At 37.3% G+C, this 24,408-nt stretch overlaps 2 protein-coding genes across 2 annotated transcripts; both read left to right on the forward strand.

The window, feature by feature from the left end:
* The first annotated feature begins 945 nt into the window (after positions 1 to 945).
* Positions 946 to 14,376, forward strand: LOC133876814 (protein ESMERALDA 1). The gene is made up of 10 exons (XM_062315061.1): positions 946 to 1,485; positions 2,763 to 2,832; positions 3,970 to 4,037; positions 4,210 to 4,298; positions 5,438 to 5,635; positions 6,512 to 6,716; positions 6,833 to 7,000; positions 12,527 to 12,694; positions 12,784 to 12,974; positions 13,555 to 14,376. Exons 1-10 carry the CDS (start codon positions 1,117 to 1,119, stop codon positions 13,715 to 13,717), a joined length of 1,689 nt encoding a protein of 562 aa, XP_062171045.1. The 5' UTR covers positions 946 to 1,116; the 3' UTR covers positions 13,718 to 14,376.
* Positions 14,377 to 14,830: 454 nt separating this feature from the next.
* On the forward strand, positions 14,831 to 21,378 carry LOC133876820 (phytanoyl-CoA dioxygenase). The gene is made up of 9 exons (XM_062315065.1): positions 14,831 to 15,072; positions 15,176 to 15,297; positions 15,381 to 15,441; positions 16,346 to 16,414; positions 16,561 to 16,679; positions 19,168 to 19,315; positions 19,419 to 19,563; positions 19,685 to 19,771; positions 21,018 to 21,378. The coding sequence occupies exons 1-9, from the start codon at positions 15,018 to 15,020 to the stop codon at positions 21,058 to 21,060; spliced, it is 849 nt and encodes a 282-aa protein (XP_062171049.1). The 5' UTR covers positions 14,831 to 15,017; the 3' UTR covers positions 21,061 to 21,378.
* The last annotated feature ends 3,030 nt before the right edge of the window (positions 21,379 to 24,408 follow it).

Genomic DNA, 24,408 nt, shown 5'->3' on the forward strand with positions numbered 1-24,408 from the left:
TGATGTGACTCTTAAAATCACCATTGAATTTATGATAGATCATTATTGAATTTTGATCCAATGATGATTTTAAGAGCCACATCAATTCTGGGGGGACAAAAAGAGGACAAATAGATGATATATAACACCAATTACGTATCACTTCTAATCCCCAAAACTTTCACCAATTATGACACCAAATTTATTAATAACATCCCAATTCTCTATAAAAAAAAAATGAATATACATTAAGGCATTGTTTGGTATACGGAATGACGATTCTATTAAAAAAAGAAATAGTTATTACTAGGAATGAAAACATGTGGAACAGAATAGTTATCACTATTTCAATAGAAGTAGCTATTCCTAGGAATGATGTACAACCAACCAAGAAAATAGTTATTTCATAAAAATAGTAATTCTATTTCGATGATCTATTTCGCGTCCTAAATGAATCCTAGCAATTCTTATTGAAGAAATAAAATATGAGACGACAAATATTCGTGGAATTCAACAAAAATTGTAAAACACAAAATTTGGGTTAAAGGAATTATGTATCAAACAAATGCAATACAAATGCGACGGGATAGAAATTTTCTACAAGTTGGTTTGTAGGAAATTTTGTACAACCTATGCATAAGCTTGACATGTGTCTTTTGGTATATAAGAAATACATGTTGTTTAATAATGTGTACCTCTTACATGTTTTTTTAATAGTATTAATAAAAAAAATATGTACTATTCACATATTTAAAGAACACAAATAACTGTTATATGTGGGTTATGTAAAATTTTCAACGGGCAGAAATTTTTAAAATTCTGTCCGATGCGAGCCATTACTAGGGAAAAGAAAAAGAAAAAGAAAAAGAAAAAAAAAGGAAAAAGGAAAATACTTTCCTTCCAAACAAAAACCACCACCATCAAATTCAATTCCCATAGGCCATCGATCATTCCCAGCACGTGCCCCCCACTGTCTCTTTTCAGTTTTCAAACCCATACAGAACTCTCTCTCTCTCTCTCTCTGCCATTTTTCTTCTCTAAAAATCAAAAAAAGACAGAGAGAAATAGACAGAGAGAGAGAGGGAAAGCCAAGCCAGCTCATATGACGGCGCCGTAGAGAGAGAGAGACAGAGAGAGATGCTCGCGTACAACAGGCTACCGAGCAGCGGGCACAGTACGCCGTCGCCACCAGCGTCGCCGCTTCGGTCGCCGCGGTACCGCAGGTCGAAGGCGGGGCGGTTCGGGCCAGCCCAGCTGCATCCGGGTCGGACCCTGGCACAGCGCTTGGCGTGGCTGCTACTCTCTGTGCTCCTCCGGCGTCAGGGCATCTTCCTCTTCGCCCCTCTCATCTACATCTCCGGCATGCTTCTCTACATGGGCTCCGTCTCCTTCGACGTCGTTCCGGTCATATCCCACCGCCCCGCCCCCGGCTCCGTCTACCGGAGCCCTCAGCTTTACGAAAAGCTCCGACCCGATATGGACTCGGATAACTCCTCCGCTGGTGCGGTGCGTTTTTGATACTACTGCTGTGATTTAATCTGAATTTCGATGCGTTTGTTGGGTTTCTGGATGTGGGTACGAGTTGTTTTGTTAAATTTGTTGGTGAATTGTGGGGAAGGGGGATGTGGGTCGGGTTTATATGCAGATTTTGTGGGTGAGTTTTGGTGAATCATTGGGATTTGGGAGGTGGGTCTGTTGAATTTCCTGGTTTTCTGTTGAGATTTGGCATTTGCATGTGTGTGTTTATTCTCATTGCTTGGAATTGGGATAGCTTCGTACCCGTTATTACATTTACGGATGTAACTGTGTCATTTAGGGAATCATTTATTAGCTTTAATTTCATCATTGTTTCCGAGAAAGATGGAAGACATTTAGTATAAATTGAAACCCCTGTCTTATTTTATTTGCTGCACTTCAAACTGTACTGCTAGGATTAGAATATGGATCTGAACTAGGGAAAGTCTTGCCTGTTCTGTGGGTGGCTGGCAGTTTACACTGAGGTCTTTTGATTAATGGAATGTATCGGATAGATGCGTATTGAAATCTAATGCAACTAACACTAAGAATCTTACTAACAATATAATCTCTATGTAAAAGGGTAGTGATGGTGCAGGTGGCTTAAGTTCAATTGTATTGGCTTGGAGGAAGTAGGAATGAGTGATTTGAAATGAGTTGGAGGCTTAGCTTGAGAAGGATTGTATAAACAGGTTGATCTAGTGAGAGGTTCTGCATTTTCCAGAGAAAGTGGGAAGTTATCAGAATTTTTTACTTATCGTAACACTATCAATCTTGTAGATAGTTAGTTCCTTAGTAATAACAATTGTAGAAAAGGGACAACATTTTGCTAAGCTTCCAGTGTGTCCTCTATTGTTATCTTATCATTAATGTTTATTCATTTATTTGTTTTTCATCTAGTCATATATACCTTGACTATATAATGATCTTTGGAAGGGAAAGCATCTGTAGAATTTGTGTACGAGCTTTAGGTTCTGGTTATGTTTAAGATCATTTGGACTGTAATACAATTAGTTATTGCACTGAGGGGTTTGCATCCAAATGTTGACCTGAATCATGATTCTTTGTTGGAAAAATGCGTTGTTCAGGATGATCTGCATTTCAACTGGCTGGTGATTCCTGATGTACATGTTTTTGTTCAGTCTCTCTTTTGGCTTGTCGCTAGGTTATTATTAGATATCTTTGTAGTCTATAGATTCTGTTCTCAATTTCAAATGGTTTTGCTCAGTTGCTACTTAGTGCTGACATAAGCTATCAAATCCCATTAGATATCAACCATATGGCAACACTCTTATAAAAGTGGTGAGTGGAGACCATGCACTAACAAGTCTTCAGGAGGTATGAAACATGTACTTCAATCTTACTCTGGAGAGTTCATGATTTTATTTCCTTGTCTCTATATCTATTCATACAGAGTTTCTTTTTTGGCTACATTGATTGAAAAGCAGTATACTTCCATAGCTACTTTATATAATATTCAGGCTTTACCAGTTCTGGTTTTTAATGTTGCTTTTGGCAATGAGTTCAGCTCACCATCTTTTAATTGTGCGGAAGTGTCAGTGAAGTTTCCAGTTCTTATATTGCCTATATTATCTACTTTCACATGATCATAATTGACATGAACATTCGAAGCCAGATATGGGAAGAAATTTCAAGAGAATCCATTGTCTATCAGAATGCTACTGCTTGTGGATCCATAATCTGTCTTCTCTTCATTTTCCACCCACAATCACACTGCCTGTAAATGTTAATAGGCAGTCATAAATACCATCTCCATAGACCAGAAAATGATGGTAGGTGCAACCTTTTATTATTGCAGTCTGGTCCACCACCACCTTGAGCTCCACCTCTGCTATTAGCTGTCACCTCTACTTCTAACTCTGTCACTGCTTTGATCTCTACCTGTGATTGCCCTGACTACTAGCAGAGCAGTCCTTTACTATCATTAACATTTTTACTACTATGACTATTTTCATCACGACTTCCACCTTGAGCAAACCACCGGGGATGTTTGGGAACCATTCCCAATTCAACTCTTTTTTTTTTTTGTTGAGAAATCATGTTTGTCTCATTCTTCAATTTCTTTTCAACCCATAATTTCTACTGTTTTCTTTCCTCGGTATTCGAAATTTTAAGAAAAGTTCAATACAAAACAAAACAAAAAAATCGCACGCCCAAACATCCCCATCATTTCTTGTAGAATTTTCATTAGCCATAAAACACTTTCTGCTCATTTCGCTGATATATATATGCTGTAAATCCAGATTATCTAACTAACCTGTATACATGTATAAATTTGTACAATTAAAATATGGCATGCATTCTGTTTTTCTACCCTCCCTTCCCAAAACTGTTATATCCTTACATATATTAAGTGTCTTTGCAAACAAGTATACATGCATGCATATGGTAGTCCCTATCAGTTGGATATGTTCTTCAAATTTGAATCCGTGGTTGTTGTGTACATTATCATAGGTTTGCCTGATACAAATGGTTACATATATGTTGAGGCAAATGGTGGTCTGAATCAGCAGAGGACATCGGTTGGTTTTATATCTTGTTTTTCGTTCATTTCTTATTTATATATCTTTACACTTGATACTTATCAAAAAAAAAAAAAAAAAAAAATCTTTACACTTGATTATTACCTTTTTATATAGACTGCTTATTTACTATTTTGACACATTTCTCTATACGTTTGTTATCTTTTTGTAGATATGCAATGCTGTTGCTGTGGCGGGCTACCTTAATGCAACCCTTGTAATCCCCAATTTTCATTTTCATAGCATTTGGAGAGATCCTAGGTTTGTCAGCAATTATTTTTCTTTGAAATTTTGTTTGCGGGTCTAGGTTGTCTGATGTGCAGTGTTTGGAAATGAAGTCAACACATGCGAGCGCGCACGTGCACACACATTTTCATAGCATTTGGGAGATCCTAGGTTTGTCAGCAATTATTTTTCTTTGAAATTTTCTTCGAGGGTCCAGGTTGTCTGATGTGCAGTGTCTGGAAATGAAGTCAACACGCGTGTGCACACACACAGATAGATAGATAGATAGATAGATAGATAGATATATGTAACCCATGAAATGAAATAGATTTTTTAGAAATTTCATGTGTAATCACTATATGTCTCATATGGTCTCACCTGTGGTTATATGTAAAAGAGGAGGGTTTAAGTTGAAAAAGGATGCCTTTAAATAAATGGCAAGGGTATGTTAATTAAAATTCTTTCTTGTCGCTAGATATCCTACACCGCTACAAAAGTGAGCTTGTGGCTTCTAATTGAATGCCATTTACGATGAGATTGTAGTGTTTGCATATAATGTCTCACGAGTTGTTTATTCAAGCTAAACTAGTTATTACATAAATCCTATGTTGGGTACTGTTTTAGGTGGGTTTAATTGGATATCAGTCATAATAAAGTGTTGTTTTCTGCAATCCAAACTACTTCATGAGTGTAATAGTAGCTCATTACTGTTAACTATGTGGTGGGATGTGGTGTGGATTTCTCAGTTCCTTTTGTCTTGTTGATTCTGACACAGAGAAGCAAATTATAGGCAGATTAATGGCTATCGTGACTGATACTTTCTTTCATGACATGCTTTATGAATCCATAGATGATTATGTCCTTGTATTAATGAACTCAAAGAGTTGAAAAATGTTTTTCAACCATCTATTTTCTAGTTCCATATCTAATGGGTTGGTTATCTACAGTATTTTTTTTTTTTTTTTTTGTTGTTTTTTGTGGTTTTGAAGAGTTTGTGGACAAACTTTGTCATTAAATAGTTGGTTTTGAACAGCTTGTGACTAGCGTGCTCACTATATTGTTGCATCATCCATTCAAATGCACACTTTTTGTCAGGACTTCTCTTGTTCCATTTTACGTGCTGTTTAATATTCTAACCTAGGCTAGATTTCTGATTTTAATTTTCACTTGTACAGCAAATTCAGAGACATTTATGACGAAGATTATTTCGTCAGTACCTTGGAAAATGATGTAAGAGTGGTTAACAAGATACCTGACTATATTATGGAACGATTTGACAAGAACATGAGCAATGTTTACAACTTCAGAATAAAGGCATGGTCAACCATTCAGTATTATAGGGATGCAGTCCTCCCAAGGCTACTTGAAGAAATGTAACTTAGAATGTCAATTCTTCACTCAATTGTTTTTCTATTTCCACATTTTCACTTTCTTCTCTTCTTGTTATTGCAATGTTTGTGGTACACAATATAACTTTTTCGTTGAATAAGCTATTCTTATGTTGGTGTTAAAAGAATCTGATTTTCTAAGTTGTATATTTAATAGATGCTTATTTATGTTTGTAGGTGTATGCTTTCCAGGCAGTGTTAGGTGGTGATTACACAATTAAGTATCCGATCTACCAGTATCTAATATTTATACTGCAAAATGATTGGGGAACAATTTATTTCTTAGTTAATTAATCATCAACTGAGAAGGAACCAACTGGGAAGAGCTAATATACTGTAGTCATCCTAGTAAAATGACCTACCAAACATGTGACTTAGGTCTCAGCTATCTAGGTGTAGGAAGTTGTATGCTGTGGTCAATCCAAATTATAACTATATAAATGTGTTATGTTTAGGTTAAACTTTCTATACTCTTCACCTGAGTTCAATCTGATGTGGGCTAAATAATTAATAATTGATTTTTGTACTCCTTTACATTAGAATTTTATTTGTGCTTAAAGAGATCCACTACGTATTGTCACTATTATTGTTGCTGGATAAGCATCATAAACTAACATATGATATATCACTCATAATGAAGTGTTCTATTTAATTTGTTTGTTTTTCTTGAGGGGGGGGGGGGGGGGTTGTTCAATTTCCCTCTTTTGACATCTCACATGATCAAGTAATTGTCATGGCATGGCATTGGCACATACGTATATCATGCGATAATTATAATTTGTGATTCATGAATACAAAATGACGTTTAATGTTGCACAAATTTGAAGCATATATATATGTATATTTTTTGGAATAAAACAGGGTCATAAGGATTTCTCCTTTTGCAAACCGATTGTCATTTGATGCTCCTCCAGCTGTCCAACGGCTTAGATGCTTGGCAAATTATGAAGCTCTAAGGTTTTCAAGTCCTATATTAACACTGGGAGAAACTTTGGTTGCAAGAATGAAAGAGCGGAGTGCAAATAATGGTGGCAAATACATTTCTGTGCATCTTCGCTTTGAGGAGGTTAGATTCAATTAAATAAGAATTATGGTGGCTTAAATGTTTTTGGTTATGAACATCAGCATTGAGATTATCATATCAATTACTGATGCAAGTTTTAATTATATTCTCACGTGTAGGATATGGTTGCTTTCTCTTGCTGCATATATGATGGTGGGGAGCAAGAAAAGGCAGCCATGGTAGCAGCAAGAGAAAGAGGTTGGAAAGGAAAATTTACAAAACCTGGTCGAGTTATACGTCCTGGAGCAATCAGGATCAATGGCAAATGTCCCCTTACTCCTTTAGAGGTAATATCTCTTGATATAGTATCATTGCATTAATGATGCATGAACTTGGACTTATATTCGTGTTAACCAGCCGAAACCCTCTAATGTTTTCCTATCAATGCATTGTGTTTGCCGCGGGTCAAATAAAAAAAACAATTGTTTTATATGTTTGTTTATTTTATCAGCATTTGCCTATATCAGGAGAAAACCTTTATGGATCAGTTGTTGATAATTTTTTTATAACGGTTCTCATCAACCTAGATAAATTATAATTTCGCTATTTGGAAACTACATAGGTAAAAATGATGCTGAAAATGTTCATAATTTTTTTTCCATTGAAAATGTGCATTAAAACTTGCAAGAATCTTGAAAAGTCTGTATTCTTTAAATTTATAGATGGTTTAAGAAAGAATTGAACAGCATACTAGAAGAAGCGAAGACTTTGGTTCTTTCTAGTAAATTGCCTTATTTTTTAGTTAGCATCTGACAGATATAAGGCTGATGTGCTAGATTTTATTTGACCCTTAAAGGTGTGAAACTCATGCTTTTATAAAGCTTATTAATCTTTTAGGCATTGGGTAGCTCAGTATAGATTTTTCTTTTCTCAAATCAAGTTCTACAGTTATAGCATTGCTGTTTGTGGCTACCTGGGAAATTGTTCTTGAAGTTGTCTTTGTTGTTTGCTACTAGTTTAGCGTCTCGGAGTGATTAGTTGGTGGATTTTCCCGCGAAGGAGTTTGCATTGCCTTTTCTTTTTGGTGTATTGTGATGGGTTTGTTTAGATGGTATTTGTAGAATCAAAGTCTTTCGAGTTTGCCTTGGAAGGAGTTCCTGTTCTACGTGTTTCTGAAAGGAGGATGGGTCTTATGCGTTCTGTTTCAATGGGACAAGCATCTGTTTTTTGGTTGTTGGCTGACATGGAGGATGTGCCTCAAGCAGAGGTGTCCAAGGAGTTTTTTAAATCTTTTAGAGCAGGCTCTACTGCCTTCATCATTCAGAGATGTGTGAATAGAAACGACCGTTTTTTGGTCATCAGTGAATATAGCAGAGGAGGGCGGCGCAACGTTATTCCCAAGGGCCAAGAAGGGAAAGGTTGGCCTGGCTGGGTGGTTGAACTGTGTAACATCGTAGACTCCTTGGTTTTTTCAGATGATGGTAGGTGAAGGGGAGGATCAGGTGGGTCTCTTCAGTTGTTGTTCGGCGAAGGCCATGGTGTTGCTCAATCGGAGAGAACTTTTCGTGGGCTTGCTTTGACCACAATGGAGGCTCGTTTTCCAGAGATTAGGAAGATAGAGCATGGGCTATACACTGGCGGAGCAGCTGGGTCGTGCATCCCATGCTCTAAAAAATGACGAGGAAGGTCGTTTGTTTCGTACCGCCAGTTTTATGGGGGATTGGGTGAGGATAGTGTCGTGTTTTGCATCGATACAGCTGTCAAAAAGGAGGCGTGGAAGAAGGGGAGGAGGATATTTTTGGTTGTTGTCGAGAAGCGAGATCCCAGCTGGTGTGTATGAGGGAGGAGCTGGACCGTTTACTTAAAAACCTAGATGTGGGCTTGGGTCACTCCAAGTCGGCCCAAAGGATGGAACTTAGCACAATTAAGGACCTGGGCCATATTGGGTTTGGTTCTAGTGAGCCCATGTTTGATATAGGCCCACTCCCACATAAGGTTCCCTCATTGCCGGGCCAATCAAAAGGGACGTTTTTAATCAACTAGTCCCCATCCCAAAGCCAAACCCATTTGGAGGGTGAAAACGTGGGTTGGGTCGTATGCCATTCCGAGTTTGGTTTCGGGTACAACTATGAATTCTTCAAGAACTGGTCCGAGCTTTGATGGGGCGGCGAGCTTCCATGATGTCTTGCCCGTGGATTCTGGAGTAGAGGCTGTGCAACTTCGCAATAAGCGGAAAGGGATTATGGGTTTCATCGTCAATGGCACGGCCGATGGTGGTGCTTTGCCCAATTCGCCGGAGGATAGTCAGCCGCAACATCAACCTCAACCTCAATTCCCTTTCTTAGACAACACCGATGGTCAGGTTTAGAAACTTACCCTCATGCCTGGGCTATTGAGGGTGAGTTCTACCGATTCCTTTGTTGACGGTAAAGCCCTCCTTGATCATTCATTAGTGATGGCCAACATGTTAGGTTCAAAAGTCGAACCTCCCGTCATGGGTAACTCTTTGGGTTTGGGTGGCGGTGATTCTGACAAGGAATCTTCATGGCTTGTCATCGGGATGGGGCAGTCGATTAAAGAGACAGTGATAGGATCTCATGCAAAGATGGGTGCAACTTGCTATTTGGGTGTGCAATTTCTTCTAATCAGGATGGGTCGGATGTGTGTGGTGCGCATATAAGATTGGTGTGACAGGGTAGGAACTGGCTCGTTTTGCTAGGGATGAGCCCCTTGTGTGTGAACCTTTGAGCTCCTCCCCTTGTGTGTGACCCTTTGAGCTAGTCCTCTCCTTTGGCTTCTAGCTGGGGTTTTGTAGAAGGTGAAAGTTATATAGCATGTAGTTGGGATTTCTTGTGATGGGTTTGAAAGACAATTTATGCGTTGCTCACAACCATTGAAGTGAGTCAAAATCAAGAGGAGTGGAATTCCCTTTCAAATCAGCCGTCAAAAGTATTAGAGAGTTGAAAAGACTATCTTGCTCTATCAACTATGACCCTGCAGGTGGTTGATCAAGCCATAGCAAAATAAGGGGAAGTGTCCCTCGATTCATTTATAAAGCCCAAAATTTTATCTTGGAATGTAAGAGGTTTGAATGATGGGGAGAAGTGTTTTAGAATCAGAAATTTACTTAGAAATTGGAAGGCAGATGTTATATGCCTCCAGGAGACCAAATTGGAGAATATTTCCTATAATGTTGTGCGTAGCCTGTGGGGGTGTAGTCATGTAGATTAGTGTTGCCTAAATTCCAGGTGAGGATCATTTTGGTTGAGCGCTTGCAAGTGTTTATGGTCCAAATGCCTACAGCGATAGAATGTTTTTGTGGGATGAACTAGTAGGCTTGCTAAGTTGGTGGGACTTACCCTGGTGCATTGGTGGAGACTTCAAATGTAACTCGTTCTCTGAGTGAGAGATTGGGTGAAGCCAGTATGTGCCCAGCTATGCTGGAGTTCTTTGATTTCATTTCTAAGTAGGGGCTCATGGACATTCCCCTTGTGGGCAACTCTTTTACGTGGTCTAGTAGTAGGGACCCTCCCTCTTGGTTTATAATTCATAGATTCCTAGTTACCCCAAATTTGGAATCCCAATTCCTTGATTTGCTCCAGAAGAGGCTTTCTAGACTTTCTTCATATCATTTAACTATTCTTCTTGATTGTGGAGGCATACCTTGAGCTAAAATAATTTGAGAACATGTGGCTAAAGTCAGAGGGGGTTTTGTAGATAGGGTGAAATAGTGGTGGGTCCTCTTATCACTTTTAGGGTTCTCCAAGCTACATTCTAGCTAGAAACTTAAGGCTCAAAAAATTGATTTAAAAGCTTGGAATGAAGAAGTGTTTGGCAATATAGAGAAAAAGAAATAGCTTCTTATGGCCAATATGTGGGCTCTTGAAGGATTGGAGGAAGAGAGAGGGTTAGATGAGAAGGAGACTTTGAGGAAGGCTGCAGTGACTAATGATCTGGAGAGGATAACGCTTTTGGAGTAGGTGAGTTGGAGGCAAAAATCAAGGGCACTTTTGTTAAGAGAGGGCGATAAGTGCACAAAGTTCTTCCATCGAGTTGCCAATTCTAATAGAAGGAACATTGAACAACTGGTGGTTAATGGCTCAGTTTGTTCAGATCAGTCAGTGATCAGAGATCATAGTGTGCAGTTCTACAACAGACTGTTCACCGAGCGGTTTAGCTGGTGCCCCAGATTGGATGGTCTCTTGCTTGACTCCATTGTTGGGGAGGAGGCCAATTGGTTGGAGAGACCCTTTGAGGATGATGAGGTCTTTGAGGTAGTGAAAGTCCTTAATGTTGACAAGGCCCTGGGTCCTGATGATTTTACTATGGGTTTTTTCCAAGCTTGTTGGGAGGGTGCTTAAAGTAGACATCATGAATGTATTCCATAATTTTCATACTAGAGGTATGTTTGAAAATCTTTACCATGGACAACCTAAGGAGATGAAATATTATTATGGTTGAGTGGTGTTGTATGTGTAAGAAGAATTAGGAGTCAGTAGGCCATCTTCTACTCCATTGTGAGATCGCATTTGCTATTTGGAATACTATCTTCAGCAGTGAAGGGCTGGTTTGGATTATGCCTAGAAGGTTGGTAGATCCGTTGGAGAGTGACAGGGTTCGGTTCCAGCTTGATGCAGTTTGGAAGATGATTCCTCCTTTTCTAATGTGGTGTCCATGGAGGGAGAGAAACGGTCGAAGCTTTGAGAACCTTAGTGGAATTAAAGGATATTTTTTTGTGAGACTTTCTTTGGGCTGCTGACTCTGATTATAGTTTTTTTTCTTCGAATTTTCATACTTTTTTTAGATCTCTTCTCCACTAGTTGATAGGCTTGTCTCTTATATACTTCTTGTATACTTGGATTGCACCTTTGTGCTATTTAATGAATTTGCTATTATTTATCAAAAAGCATTGCCAGCTGTTAGGCTTTCTTGTTCTGCTTTTTTGGAGCTCTAAGTTGAATGGACATTGGGTAGTACTGTGTGGATTTTTCTTTTCTCAAATCATGTTTTACATTAATAGCTTTGCCGTATGTTATGCTTTCTTGTTCTGCCATTCTGGAGCTTTAAATTGAATGGGTGTTGGGCAGTATGTAGGGATTTTTCTTTTGTCAAATTTTACGGTAATAGCTTTATTGTATCTTAAGCTTTCTTGTTTTGCCATTTTGGAGTATTAAGTTTAACGAAATCACTTTTCTTGAGGTTTGAATTCTGTTTCTGTTTTTTAGTCTGGATTTTCATCAGTAAAACGATAGTGGCTGTTTTGTCTTTGTGGAACTTTTATGCGTTCAATGAGATCCTCTTGTTTTTTGGGAGATGTTAAGAGATAAAAATGTTAACTGCTCAAGACTGTGGTTGCCTAAATAGTTTGTCTTGACTTTGTAGCTAAAGATGCCACGGATTGACAATATGTCATGTCTGAAAGATACATGGGTTCTTTTCTTTTTCTTAATGGTACTTTCCTTAACATTTCTGGAGTATCATAACCATGAGGCTTGTGGTGCGTTGGAAGCTGAATTTTGAGCTCAGGAACATGCCAATCATGACACTTTTTCTTGTTTTCTGATTGCATAGCCTTTTCCCCCTGCCCAACTAAGGATTTTTTTTTTTTTCCTTTTTTCGAGTGGCATAATCATGTTGTTTAATTATATATATTTTGTTGTACTAGCAAAAAGCATAGTTGAAATGAATATCTTGCTGAAATGCCATTCAGTAGTGTGATATTTGTGAAGTTCCTTATGCTACAGAGGATAAGCACATAAGTGAACTCATTGAATGCTATGAGGAACTTTTCTATTAAGTTGACTGTGAGATATGTGCAGGTATGTATGCCTTTTTGTAAATAGCCCATTTCCTGTTTTCTTGTATATGATCAGGTAGGCTTGATGCTTAGGGGAATGGGATTTGATAGAAGCACATATATCTATTTGGCATCTGGAAAGATATACGATGCTGAAAGAAATATGGCCCCGCTATTGGAGATGTTCCCCAATTTGCAGACGAAACAGATGCTTGCCTCAAATGAGGAACTTTCTCCATTTAAGGTTTGACTGATTTGCGGATGTTTGTCTTTTCTTCCATCTTTGAGGTCTAATTTAATGTCAGTGTTTTGACTTGTGTTAGTTTCTTCTAGAATTATTCTTCCAGGATGGCTGCTATAGACTATACTGTTTGTCTTCATAGTGAGGCTTTCGTGACAACTCAAGGTGGAAACTTTCCTCATTTTCTGATGGGCCACCGGAGATACTTGTATGGTGGACACTCGAAGACAATCAGGCCTGACAAGCGAAAGCTAGCGTTACTGTTTGATAATCCCAATATTGGGTATTTATTTACTACCTCATTGATATATCTTTTCTAGTTTCAAATGGCCAATGCATTTCATATAGATTGAGATGGCTGAAAGGAGGAAAAATTGCTAAAATTCTCTCTGGAAGTAAAGATGAAAGCTTTTCTTAGTTACATTTTTTTTCTGGAATGCGTATTCAAGGAACAAACTCAAAAGAATCATTTTGGATTAGGAAATATTTTGGGCAACTCATGCCTTCCAATTTCACAATCTGGTCTGTACATATTCACTTCTTAAGGCGGCCAAGCTGAACTTCTTATAAGTTTTTTAATTTGCCATTTCTATGGAGCTCTATACTATTGGAGGTAACTTAAATTCAATAGGACTGCTGGTCTCCCCGGTACTAAAATTTGAGTGTCTTTTTTCTTTTTTCCTTTTTTGCTGCCCTCAAGCACATAATAAATTGATTGTTGATTGAAGCCAAGATTGAAGATCAAACACGCTTGATTAGTGTGGAGTCATTTTATATGGCTGTTTCTTGCTTAAAGTGCTCCCAACACCTGCAGTAGATAGAAGTGACTATCTGATGTGTATCTTCCTTTGTTTTGTTCCCAGATGGAAAAGTTTCAAGCGCCAAATGTTGAATATGCGGTCTCATAGTGATTCCAAGGGGTTTGAGCTTAAAAGGCCCAATGACTCGATATATACCTTTCCATGCCCAGATTGCATGTGCCATTCGAACAAATCAGAAGATTCAAGATCATCATCCGCCACGTGATCTGCTAGGATAGACTTTTTTGATGGGTGTTTCTCATACCTGTAACTTTCTGAGCACATCTTGCCGCTGACCCCATTTTCCTATGTTGCAATTCTTTCATTTTTTTCCCCTTTCCATCCGGCAAGAGGGCGTATACTTCAATTTTGGGTCGGTCACATTGATCCGATAATTTCCCGGGATTGCTTTGTTGGGGTGACTGCATCTTTTGTATATGATAGCAGAGGAGAACATAGAAAGGAGATTCTTTCCATTGCAGGCAGGAGTTATCCCAATCACAGTTACTTCCCAGGCATATATAGACTCTGAGCATTGGTTCATATCTGTTTGATATCTGAAGTTTCAGCTGCTGTATCTAACAAGCTGCAAATTTGACGTATCATCACATTCCTTCATTCCCTGGTTTTGGGGGCGTTTTTTGTACATTATTTGGGGTTTGATCTGCTGCACGTGTAAGACCTTTAGACAGGTTAAACTTTGTGTACATTTGTCAGAAATCAGGGTGTTGATTCTTTTTGTTACGGAAGTTGTAGCTCTTCCCTTCTTCTTTGGGCCCCTCTATTTGAGGGATTCTTCCATTTTGTCAGATCTTCATTCTTTTTTTTTTTTTTGTGTAAGGTCACAACACAAATGTCAAATGTATCTCATCTTACTTTCTGTGATTTTTTGTTCTACACTTCTACTCTTGCTAATTTCTGCTTGTCTCACAGTGGGTTTGAATTATGATTGCCCTTAAGAATTCTCTATTGTTTTATAAAACCATGTAGAGAAGTGAGGCATTTCTTCTAGAGCTTGGTTCTTGGTTCCTCAAATTGTGTCGGGCTTTAAAAATAGAGATTTTAAAATGTGCAATTTGAAAAAATAATTTTTAAAAAGTGTTTGGCAAAATCATAGTTTGATCTTTAAAATCGCAAGTTAGCTTTTAAAATTCTACGTTTTAGGAAAAACACCACTTTGCCAATGATTTAAAAAACCAATTTTTTGCGTTTTTAAATCGCAATTTTTTAAAACGATTCATTTTCAACTAATTGGTTTAAAATTACACTTTTTCACAATTTCATACGCACTCCAAATATAATAAATTCGTTTCTTTCCCACACATTTTCTGAGCATCCAAACATGATATTTACGCGTTGTACCTCGTTGCGTTCTTCAAAATAACAATCACAACACGTTGACTAGTCACGCTTTAGTGTTTGACAAATTATAAAGGTAGATATTCGTTTTCTTCTTTGGAATTGGATAAACACAGGCGATAGATATTCATTCATATACACAGTTTGACGTTAGAGACAGACACACCATGGGAATCGTCGGAAATCTCAGTCCCGATCAGCTCCAGTCATTCGACTCTCAAGGTAGCCGAAACCACTTCCTCAAACCCTAACATCTGTTTTCGTAAATGTTTTCTTCTTTCTGTTTTCATTTTGCTCTACAGCTTACTATGCATTCATTTTGCAGGTTTTATTGTGATTGAATCGTTTGCGAGCCCCGAAGAAATCGACGCCATGAGGAAGAGAATGGACCAGTTGCTGGATGAATTTGACTGCTCCACCGCCTCAGTTTTCTCTACCAAGAACCAGGTTTTTATTCAAAATTGAATCAAATTCAGAGTTTCGACTTAGTATGATATCAAAACCAAACCCTTTCTTTTGGGTTTTTTCAGAAAGAGTTGACCGATAATTACTTCTACGAAAGCGCCGAGAATATCTCCTGTTTCTTCGAGGGTATGTAATTGACTTGTGAATCTTTAGATTTATTACAATTATCTTTTTCTTGCCTTCGTTATTAATCTGTAAAGACCATTTGAGCAAACACCTGTGGGTCCTTGAAGTTCAAAAGAAGTTCTAATTTGATCCTTCGCATTTAAAAAGTTGCAATCAAGTCTTGAATTATTTTATATTGTCGCAATTAAGTTCTTCTGTTGCCTCGTTTAACGCTGACGTTATCATATTGAATAGCTGACATGACACAACTTAGTGATGTTTATTTGAGAAAACTTGCCTTTGCCCTGCACCTCTTCTTCCTCTTTCTACCTCTCTTGCTCCTCTAGTCCTCTTCATATGCTTTGATGCGGACTTAAATTATCATTAAGTCGTGCCATATCAGCTTTTTAGTACGATAGATCATCTATTAGAGTTGGTGGGGGCATAAAGGACTTTGTTGCAACACTTTCAATAATTCAGAAATATGATTGTGTTTTTTGAAGTATTAGGGACCAAATAGGTGTTTTTCCAACTTCCTTTTATTGATTTACTTTTGTTTATATAAGAATATCTCAAAAAACGTTTGCTAGTTTGGTTTGTGGATGTTTGGTGCCCTGCCATAGTGAGAGAGCCTTTCACATTTCTTTTTGTGGAATTGTGAATAGTATTCGTCAAGATTTTTTTTTTTAAAATTTTTTTTTTCAGTATAGACATATCCATCATAAAGTCGTGAAGGATAGAGTGACCCATCAAATAGTAGGTCCTGATATTGGCAAAAGTAGAGACGTTTTGTTATTCCTAAACTAATTTTTGTTTTATTCGCAAATTAGTCCGTTTTGCTATTTTAACTATGTAAGAGCTTTTGGTTCTTATGGATGGGCATTGTTACTTTTCTGTGCTGATTGATACTTGTTACTTTCGGCAGAGAAAGCCTTTGGGGCTGATGGAAACTTAAAGCAACCAAAACAACTTTCCATCAACAAAGTTGGGCATGGTAAGTTGTGAAGGCTTCATAACTGCTATTAGTTCCCAATATTATGAATTGCTTTTTGGGATGGGTTTTAGACATATTTTCTATATTTAATTGCCTACACATTTTCATCAAAACTGTCTTGTAACAAATGGGGTATATGTGTACAGCGTTACATGAGATTGACCCAGTATTTAAAAAGATCTCCTGCTCTGAGAAAGTTTCAAGTCTGATGTTCTCTTTGGGTTACAAAAGGCCAGTGATCATTCAGTCCATGTACATTTTCAAGGTATCCCATTTCTTATTGAATGTTTTTGAGTTTCTTTTACATAATGTCATAATGACGGCTCTATTTCTTCTTAGGTGAGATATTGAAAACGTTCTGTAGAAAGATATTTCCATATTAAAGTCCACTATTAACTCTTGCAGTGGTTATGTGTAAGACATTATGTGCATATGAAAATTAGATGAAAAAAAATTTAGTTTTATATTTTTTTTATATGTTCTTTTGAATTTATGTGATGTGTAAAAAGAGATGCACTTAAATTAAGCATGAGAAAGATGTGCCTTCTTTGCACAAACAAATTTTTTCTCTGCCTGTTGAAAATAAGATATTCAATACATGAATCATGTTATGCTATTCTACATAATTAATTAGCATGGACCATATTGGAGATATACATTGATATCCACATATAACATGTACATACGAATGTGTATATATGTGTATCTTTATGCCTTAGGAAAGAAGGGGGCAGGGGGTTTCATATGCGACAAATTAGGTTAATCTTTTCATGCATGCTTGTGGTGGACTTAAGATTAGGAGAATTTGTGGATTTAGGGTTTTAAATTTATAGGTTCAAAATTCAGGATTTAAAAGGCCAAGATGGGCTGTATCTTGATGCAAATAGGTTGCAGGAACTTTCTGTCAGCAGTAAGAGTTGGTATTTCTAAGTTTGTTTCAACCGTCTATTTGGTGGCTAAAGACTCTAGAACATTGTAGGCTTTTAGGGCTTTGATTTGGTAAAGAAGATGATTTGATTTGGAGTTGCAAAGAGTTGAAAACAGGGCTGTAAATTTAATCTGTCTAGGGAGTGAACAGTGGTTGTGAATAGTGAAGTGAACAGACAAAGAAGAAGAAGAAAACTAAAACACCTTAGGCAGACAAGCCTTTCATAAAACAAAGCAGTGGGATTTTTATTATTCATCTTTAATTTGTTTCAGCACAAAGGCAAACTTATATATACTCTTGATCTTAACTTCTCCTAATAGGAATAGAACTCCTAATTTGACCAGTAAACAATGGACTGGAACAAAGCCCACACATAAAACACGTAACTAAATAAAGGTCTCCAATTACCAAACGCATGGTCCATAACTATGGCCCACAACCAACAGTTGCAGAATTATGTAAATACCTTTGACATTAGAAAAACTAAATGAGTCATGTAGTATAAGGACCTAATTGACTACCATAGGCACTTGTTCTTGGACCGAAAAAGTTTTCTTTCTTGGTTTTGCCTTATTCGTAGGCTTCAGAGGATGTTCAGATCTAAATATGCTATAAATGCAGCATCCAGGGTTGATGGAGTAACCTGCTCTTTTCATTTCCATGTTTTGGGTTTCATCAATTGGATTTGGGATTTAATACCTAGATGGCTGTAGGTATTGATATTCTCATTGCTCTTGCCTTGTATACAAATATTTCATCCTTGGACATTCTTTCTTATCTAGTTTCAGTATTTCAAGTTTATATAACAAACCCTTTTAGGGCATGGAGTACTTAAAGAAGGGCTGGGTTTGGGGGTAGTTAGCCTTTGTTCCTCCCTCTCATATGAATTCTAAATATGTTTTTGTTGGTTGCCTTGTTCCACTTGTAATTTCCATAATTGCAAATATATTTGGCTGGTTTTTGGTTCTACATGTTTTTCCCACTGAATAGACATTTTATTACTAGAAGGCATCGGCAATATAGCTCAGAGGTTGGATTCATGTTCCAAACCATACCAAAATGGGAAAGCCCAAATCTTATAACCTAAAACGTATTATCATCCCAGGAAAAAAACATTCGCTTCACTGAGCGTCCACTCTAAACTAATTGCTTGATTTCTTGGGATTTTCCTTTATTTCAGAAAGGAAATAAATCTATTTTTGCCAGGCCATTGTATTTCTGGTTGTACAATTTTGCTAATCATGTAGACTGGTGTGCAGAGGACATGAATAGATTAGCTGCCTTGAGATTATAAGATGTGTAGGATATGTTCCCTTTTGCTTTTAGATTCTTTTTCCACTGGGTAGCCTAATTAATAATTTTAGGCTCTATTACCTTTTAATAAATGTGTTTGACTAGGGCATGTAAACTTAGCCGGTTTATGTTTATCTTGATTTTATGGCCATGAACACTTATTTCATTTTGTGAACTTTTTGTGCTTAATGAGCTTGTGAAGTTTTAATTTTGGAGTTTTGCAATGCCAAAGTGTCAAGTGGACTCTGTGAAATATGTTTGCACCCCTGTTCTGTACTTAACAGGATAGTAGTGAACAAAAAAAAACAAAAAAAAACAGGATAGTCGTAACTCATAAGGGGTTGGGATATGTTTTTGAAGATCCTAGTTCTCTATACTTTTACTACGCAGATTTATAGCAAATAGGTACAAAGAGTATTATTCATCACTCTGATACCGTATCTACTATGCCCAACATGGTTACTTCTGTTCAAATATGATCTTCTTTGTCGAAATTTTTCATGTGCAAAGTATTCTGGTATATTATTCGCAGCAACCAGGTATCGGAGGTGAAGTAGTGCCACACCAGGATAACTCATTTCTTTATACTGAACCACCAACTTGTACGGGGCTGTGGCTTGCTCTTGAAGATGCCACAATAACCAATGGTTGCCTTTGGGTTTTTCCTGGATCTCATAAAAGTAAATTCTTGCTTCATTTAGCCTCCCCCTCCTCCTTTCGAACAGAAAAATCTGGAAAATGTTTGGTGTGATCTAATGTTCTTGTACTTCATCTTGTTTCCAGATGGGCTTGTTAGGAGGATGATTAGACGTGAAGAGGGGGTTTCCTTTGACCGGCCTTCCCCAACATATAACCAAAAGGATTTTTTGCCTATTGAAGTGAAAGCTGGGTCTTTGGTTGTGATTCATGGTGATCTTATTCATCAAAGGTTGGTTCAAATGATTCTCCTTTGAAGCTCTTTCTAACTAATAAAGAAGATTTTTTCTCCTTAGCAGGATAGTCTCAAAACTCTCTTTTTCCTTCTTTCTTTTCATTTGCTTGCACTACAGTTTTGAGAACCAGTCCTCAAAATCAAGGCATGCCTACAGCTTGCATGTCGTGGATACCGATGGCTGCAAATGGGCCCCTGATAATTGGTAAGCACATGAGAATTTCTACATGGTATGCCTTATTAATCAGTAGCCTTTCCATATTCATAAATAATAATAATAATAATAATAATAATAATAATCAGTTGCTTTGCCAATCCACACACAATCACCGATTGCTAGAGTATATATAATCTAGAGTTGATTGTACAAAATATACTTCGACTTTTCCTTTTTAAGCTTAATTATCTGAATAATATATTATTGTGTATAACTTCCATTTGCTCTGTTGATTAGAAAAAGAACTGATTTTATTACTCTCAGAACTGTATTGGGGTTTTTGAGTTCTTTCTTTCTTTTTTGGTTGGAGGGGAGGGAAGGATTTAATAGCCTGTATTACTAAATAAATTTTATCGTATTTCTTTTTTTTTTTTTTTTCTCTCTCTCTCTCTCTCCTTTTATTCTTTTGGGAAGATATATAGTTTAAAGTGTATCAAATTGATAGTCTCTGTAGAAGTAGCAAGTGTACATGATCCTAAGCAAGTATCAAGTTTCTCTTGACGGCTTTGTTGTAGGATTTTGGTATTGTTCTACTAAAGAAGCAGCTTGCATTGCCAATTTTCCCGATGTTGCTTGTACTTGGGGGAGGCCCCCAGGGCCAGGTGGGTGTTGGGGGGGGGGGGGGGGTTGGTGGGGTGGTATTTAATAGCCTGTATTACTAGACAAATTTTATATATTGCTTCTCTCTCTCATGAAAATGTTTATTTTAAAGAGTTCAAATCGTTGTTCTTGGTAAAAGTAGCAAGTGTCCATGATGCTGAGCTTGTTGTAGGATTTTTGAATTGTCTACTAAAGAAGCAGCAGCTGTTGCTTGGGTCTTCAGTTTGATTTCCTTTAATACTGACACCCACGAAGAACCTTTAAACAGCGTCATGGCCTGGTATTAGGTTAAAGAAGTATTGGTTTGTCACCTTGTGACAGATATTCTATAGGCGGGTAGTTCTTTTGGCTTTACCACCTGAGAGATGGTGGAGGGAGAAACCTTTGTACACGTACAGAACTCACTATTCATTTTATGGAATGATGATGGAGAAAATTATGGTTTTGTTACCGATATGCCCTCCAACCCCGCTCTTTTTTTCCTTTTCTCCTTAACGGAAAAGAGCAAGGCGAGAGCGTCATCGCCTTGCTCTCGGCCTTGACTCAAATGGTTCTGAATTCTCCGCTTCTGCTCTCCCCTTATCTGTGGCTGATTTATTCTAAATACTGATTGTTTATCTTAAATTTCTTTCAGGATCAGAAGAAAAGTGGAGCCCGAGCCCCTCTATGTATCTTAATCTATCCTTCCAATCCATCAACGGTCTTTTTCTACAAATGGCGGTCGTTTTCATCTCAGGCAGAATTGTTTACCCTCCGTTGTATATAATTTTGTGATGTGTATGTACCAGCTGTCTTTTGTGGCCATAGGCAACTGTTTTGTCTTTTCTTTATGTTTTCCTTTAACTTGTAAAAATAAATAAATAATGTTTAATTTCCTTTTAAACTAGATACTGAATCTCTACCTGAATATGTAGTCAGAATAAATTTGTCCTGCATAACTTGACACGTATTGTCATGCAATGTACCTTTCAATTAAGTATTTCCTTCCAAAACAAGTACCTTTTGTCTCTATTTATGCTATCTGGTCTGAGATTTGTGGACCAACCTTTTAAGTTGAACCCTGCAGTATTTTGGTTGTCTACTGCTGATCTTTATTTGCAAATTGTTTCTCAAAAAAAATTATATTGGTGTTGGTAGTTTTAACTTGCTCTAATAGAGAGTGAGAGACGACAAGAACTAAGCCGTACTCAAATACCATGAGGACAGCTGGATTGGAAAAGTTGTTGTCATTTGTCAATACATAATACACTAGGTCATCTACGCCATATGGTGAGCATATCCTAAGGCTAGCTTATAAGCATAGGCAGCTATGCTTTGGTATATTAACTTCTGGTTGACTCCTTTGATATATTAGGGTAGTTCTTTAGAACACAAAAATCAAAGAGCCGAGTGGAGAGGGCATTTACTCTCTTTTTCATTTGCTTCACACACATTTTACATAGACTTATATGGTATAATATAAATAATTTTTGTTTTATTTTTTAAAAATGATTGATACAAGAAGTGATTTAAAACACGTCACTGTAAGCTAATATAATATGACTGTGAAGAGTATCATTACACTTATTCATATATTGAGGTAAAAGAGACATGTTATATATTACATTTTCATCCCATTTCTATTGGATTAACGTTGTTAAAAATAAAAAATAAAAAAATCAAGTCACTTTCCATATCAACACAAAGGAATGGGGTGAAAAGAGAGTATGACATTTAGCGTTACTAAGAGTAAAATTGGCGTGCCACTGGCACTATTCTTAATTATCTAGAGTGCAGTGGCATCTTAGTTTGCCCTAGACTAGATTAGATTTCTAATTTAATTTTGAAGAAATGACGATGTCATTGGCTTTTGGATCATTATTTCCGGCTTTGTTTGATAACATTTTTTTTTTTTTTTCAAAACAAAAACAAATTATCATACTCATTGGATGTCTCTCACCAAAAAAAAAAAAAGAAAAAAAAAAAGGACAAATTCTTAAATTATTGAGCAACAAAAACAGCTTTTGCATGGGGTGAGATTCAGTGGGGAAAGTTTGAAAATCAGAGAAGAGAACGTGTGAACAGTGAGTTGTACTCGAGAGCAACTGTTGTTGTTAGCAATTGTAAAGTCTGAAATTTGTTTGTCTTTACTTGAGACAGGGCAGGACAATGAGTCAAAAAGAGAGGCTGAAGAACAAGAACTGATACAGCCCCCGCCCAGCCTCCCACCCTACCTAGCAGTGGGCGGGCCAATCAAAGCTGGCTTTAATGACGATGCAATACGTAAGATTTTCTTTCAGATCACGGTCGGTCCTCGGCCCCGTATTTGTACAGTCTTAGCCTCTGCTCTCTCTCTCTCTCTCTCTCTCTCGTGCTTTTTCACCATTAATGCAACAGATCAGAGGGAAAAGGATTTTAGAAGTTGCAGTGGTCGTAATCTCTCTCTCTCTCATATGCAGTGCACGATGTGGGTGCATGGGTTTGCAGTCTCTTAATTCCAAGTACGCCATATAACTTATTGCTCTCCACGGTTGGTCCAGTAAAAGTGGGACAAGGGAATGCCTCTCAATTTTGGTATTATTTGATAAAAGTATGTACCGAATGAATTGTTAATTTTAAAATTAATAAAAAATAATGAAGTGATATAAAGTAAAAAGAATTTATATAGAAAAGTGAAAAAGTTTTGTATTTTAGTAAATTTTTTTTATTTAAATAGTAATAAAAAATTATTGATGTGATATAAAAAATAAAAAAAGTGGAAATGTTTTTATGTTGATTGTTATTAGAAAATATAAAAAAGTGAAAAAAAAAGTACATAAACAATAGAAGGCACTATTATGTTCCGTTCATATTCTTGCCAAACAACACCTTTATTTTTGGGAAATGATCCATGCAGTGTTCCACATTTTGAACCAAAAATATCTTTCCCAACTCCCCATCCACTGTCTTACTCCCTCAGACGATCCTAGAAGATGTGATGTGACAATGCAACCGACCATAGTTTACTGTAGCATATTGAATCATGAGAAATGTTAGATATCCAAACATTTTTTTTTTTTTTTTTTTTTTTTTTTTTTTTTTTTTTTCAGAATTTGATTTCAATCTGATGTGTCACAATCCCATGAGATCTATCATTTTGGGAAGTATACCAGAATTTCATAGGATTGTGACACATCATGTTGGAACCAAATTCTAGAAAAAAGTGTTGGAATATCTAGCATTTCTCTTGAATCATTATTTTAATGATCTGTTTCACTCTCCTCTCAACTTAACTATCCCTTCTCGGCCTCTCTCTGTGCACACATCAACAAAAAATGGAACACTCCCCTCTCTCTTTTGCCCTTACAACACTCGCCTCCACCACCGCACCTCAACCCCCAAATCCCTCCATCCCACCTCTACTTCCTCTCAACGCTGGCCTCATGAATTATCAAAAATTATATGACTGGCAATCAAACGCCCAGCAAAACTCTGATCACCAAAACACTAGTTAATTCACAAAACACCCAGATCACAAAGTGATACATATAGATACACAAACATAACGAAAAAGCGAAGCCAAAGGCCAGAATTTGGGATTTTCTGCACAGATGAGGGGGAAGAACATGAGGGAGAGTAACAACGCAGAATTGCCTTTGAGGAGATCATTGACATGGAAGTAGAGGACGGCGTTGAAGGAGATGAGGGTGGTGAGGATGAACCGAAAAGAAGAAGAAGAAAGAACAAGATGAAAATGGGCGTATTCTTGGTTTTTCTTTGTGGTCTCTTCTAAGGACTCCTGCTTGAGACCCCATGGTAGAGGGTTTGATTGATTCCTCTTTGGCTTTCTTTGTTCTTGTTCTTTAATCTTTAAGAAGAAAAAGGAGTCGCGGTGGGTCTGAGAATTTGGCTGCAAGCGACCGGGTTTGGTAGGTTGGTATTTTTGGTGGGTTGGAGAGGGAGACAAAGAGAGAGAGAGAGAGAGAGAGAGAGAGAAAGAGGAGGGTTAAAAACAATAAAAAAAAAATCATTAAGAAATAATTTTAAAGAAATTAGAGATGAAATAG

The sequence above is a fragment of the Alnus glutinosa genome, chromosome 1, assembly GCF_958979055.1.
Source record: "Alnus glutinosa chromosome 1, dhAlnGlut1.1, whole genome shotgun sequence".
In the NCBI taxonomy this organism is placed as follows: domain Eukaryota; kingdom Viridiplantae; phylum Streptophyta; class Magnoliopsida; order Fagales; family Betulaceae; genus Alnus; species Alnus glutinosa.

Bases quoted from the DNA above. Each gene is read 5' to 3' on its own strand.
- LOC133876814 (XM_062315061.1), top strand. From the start codon at position 1,117: ATGCTCGCGTACAACAGGCTACCGAGCAGCGGGCACAGTACGCCGTCG. The intron at 6,717-6,832 runs GTTAGATTCAAT...TCTCACGTGTAG, and splicing joins TGCATCTTCGCTTTGAGGAG to GATATGGTTGCTTTCTCTTG. The intron at 12,975-13,554 runs GTATTTATTTAC...TTTTGTTCCCAG, and splicing joins TTTGATAATCCCAATATTGG to ATGGAAAAGTTTCAAGCGCC.
- LOC133876820 (XM_062315065.1), top strand. From the start codon at position 15,018: ATGGGAATCGTCGGAAATCTCAGTCCCGATCAGCTCCAGTCATTCGAC. The intron at 19,564-19,684 runs GTTGGTTCAAAT...CTTGCACTACAG, and splicing joins GGTGATCTTATTCATCAAAG to TTTTGAGAACCAGTCCTCAA. The intron at 19,772-21,017 runs GTAAGCACATGA...AATTTCTTTCAG, and splicing joins AAATGGGCCCCTGATAATTG to GATCAGAAGAAAAGTGGAGC.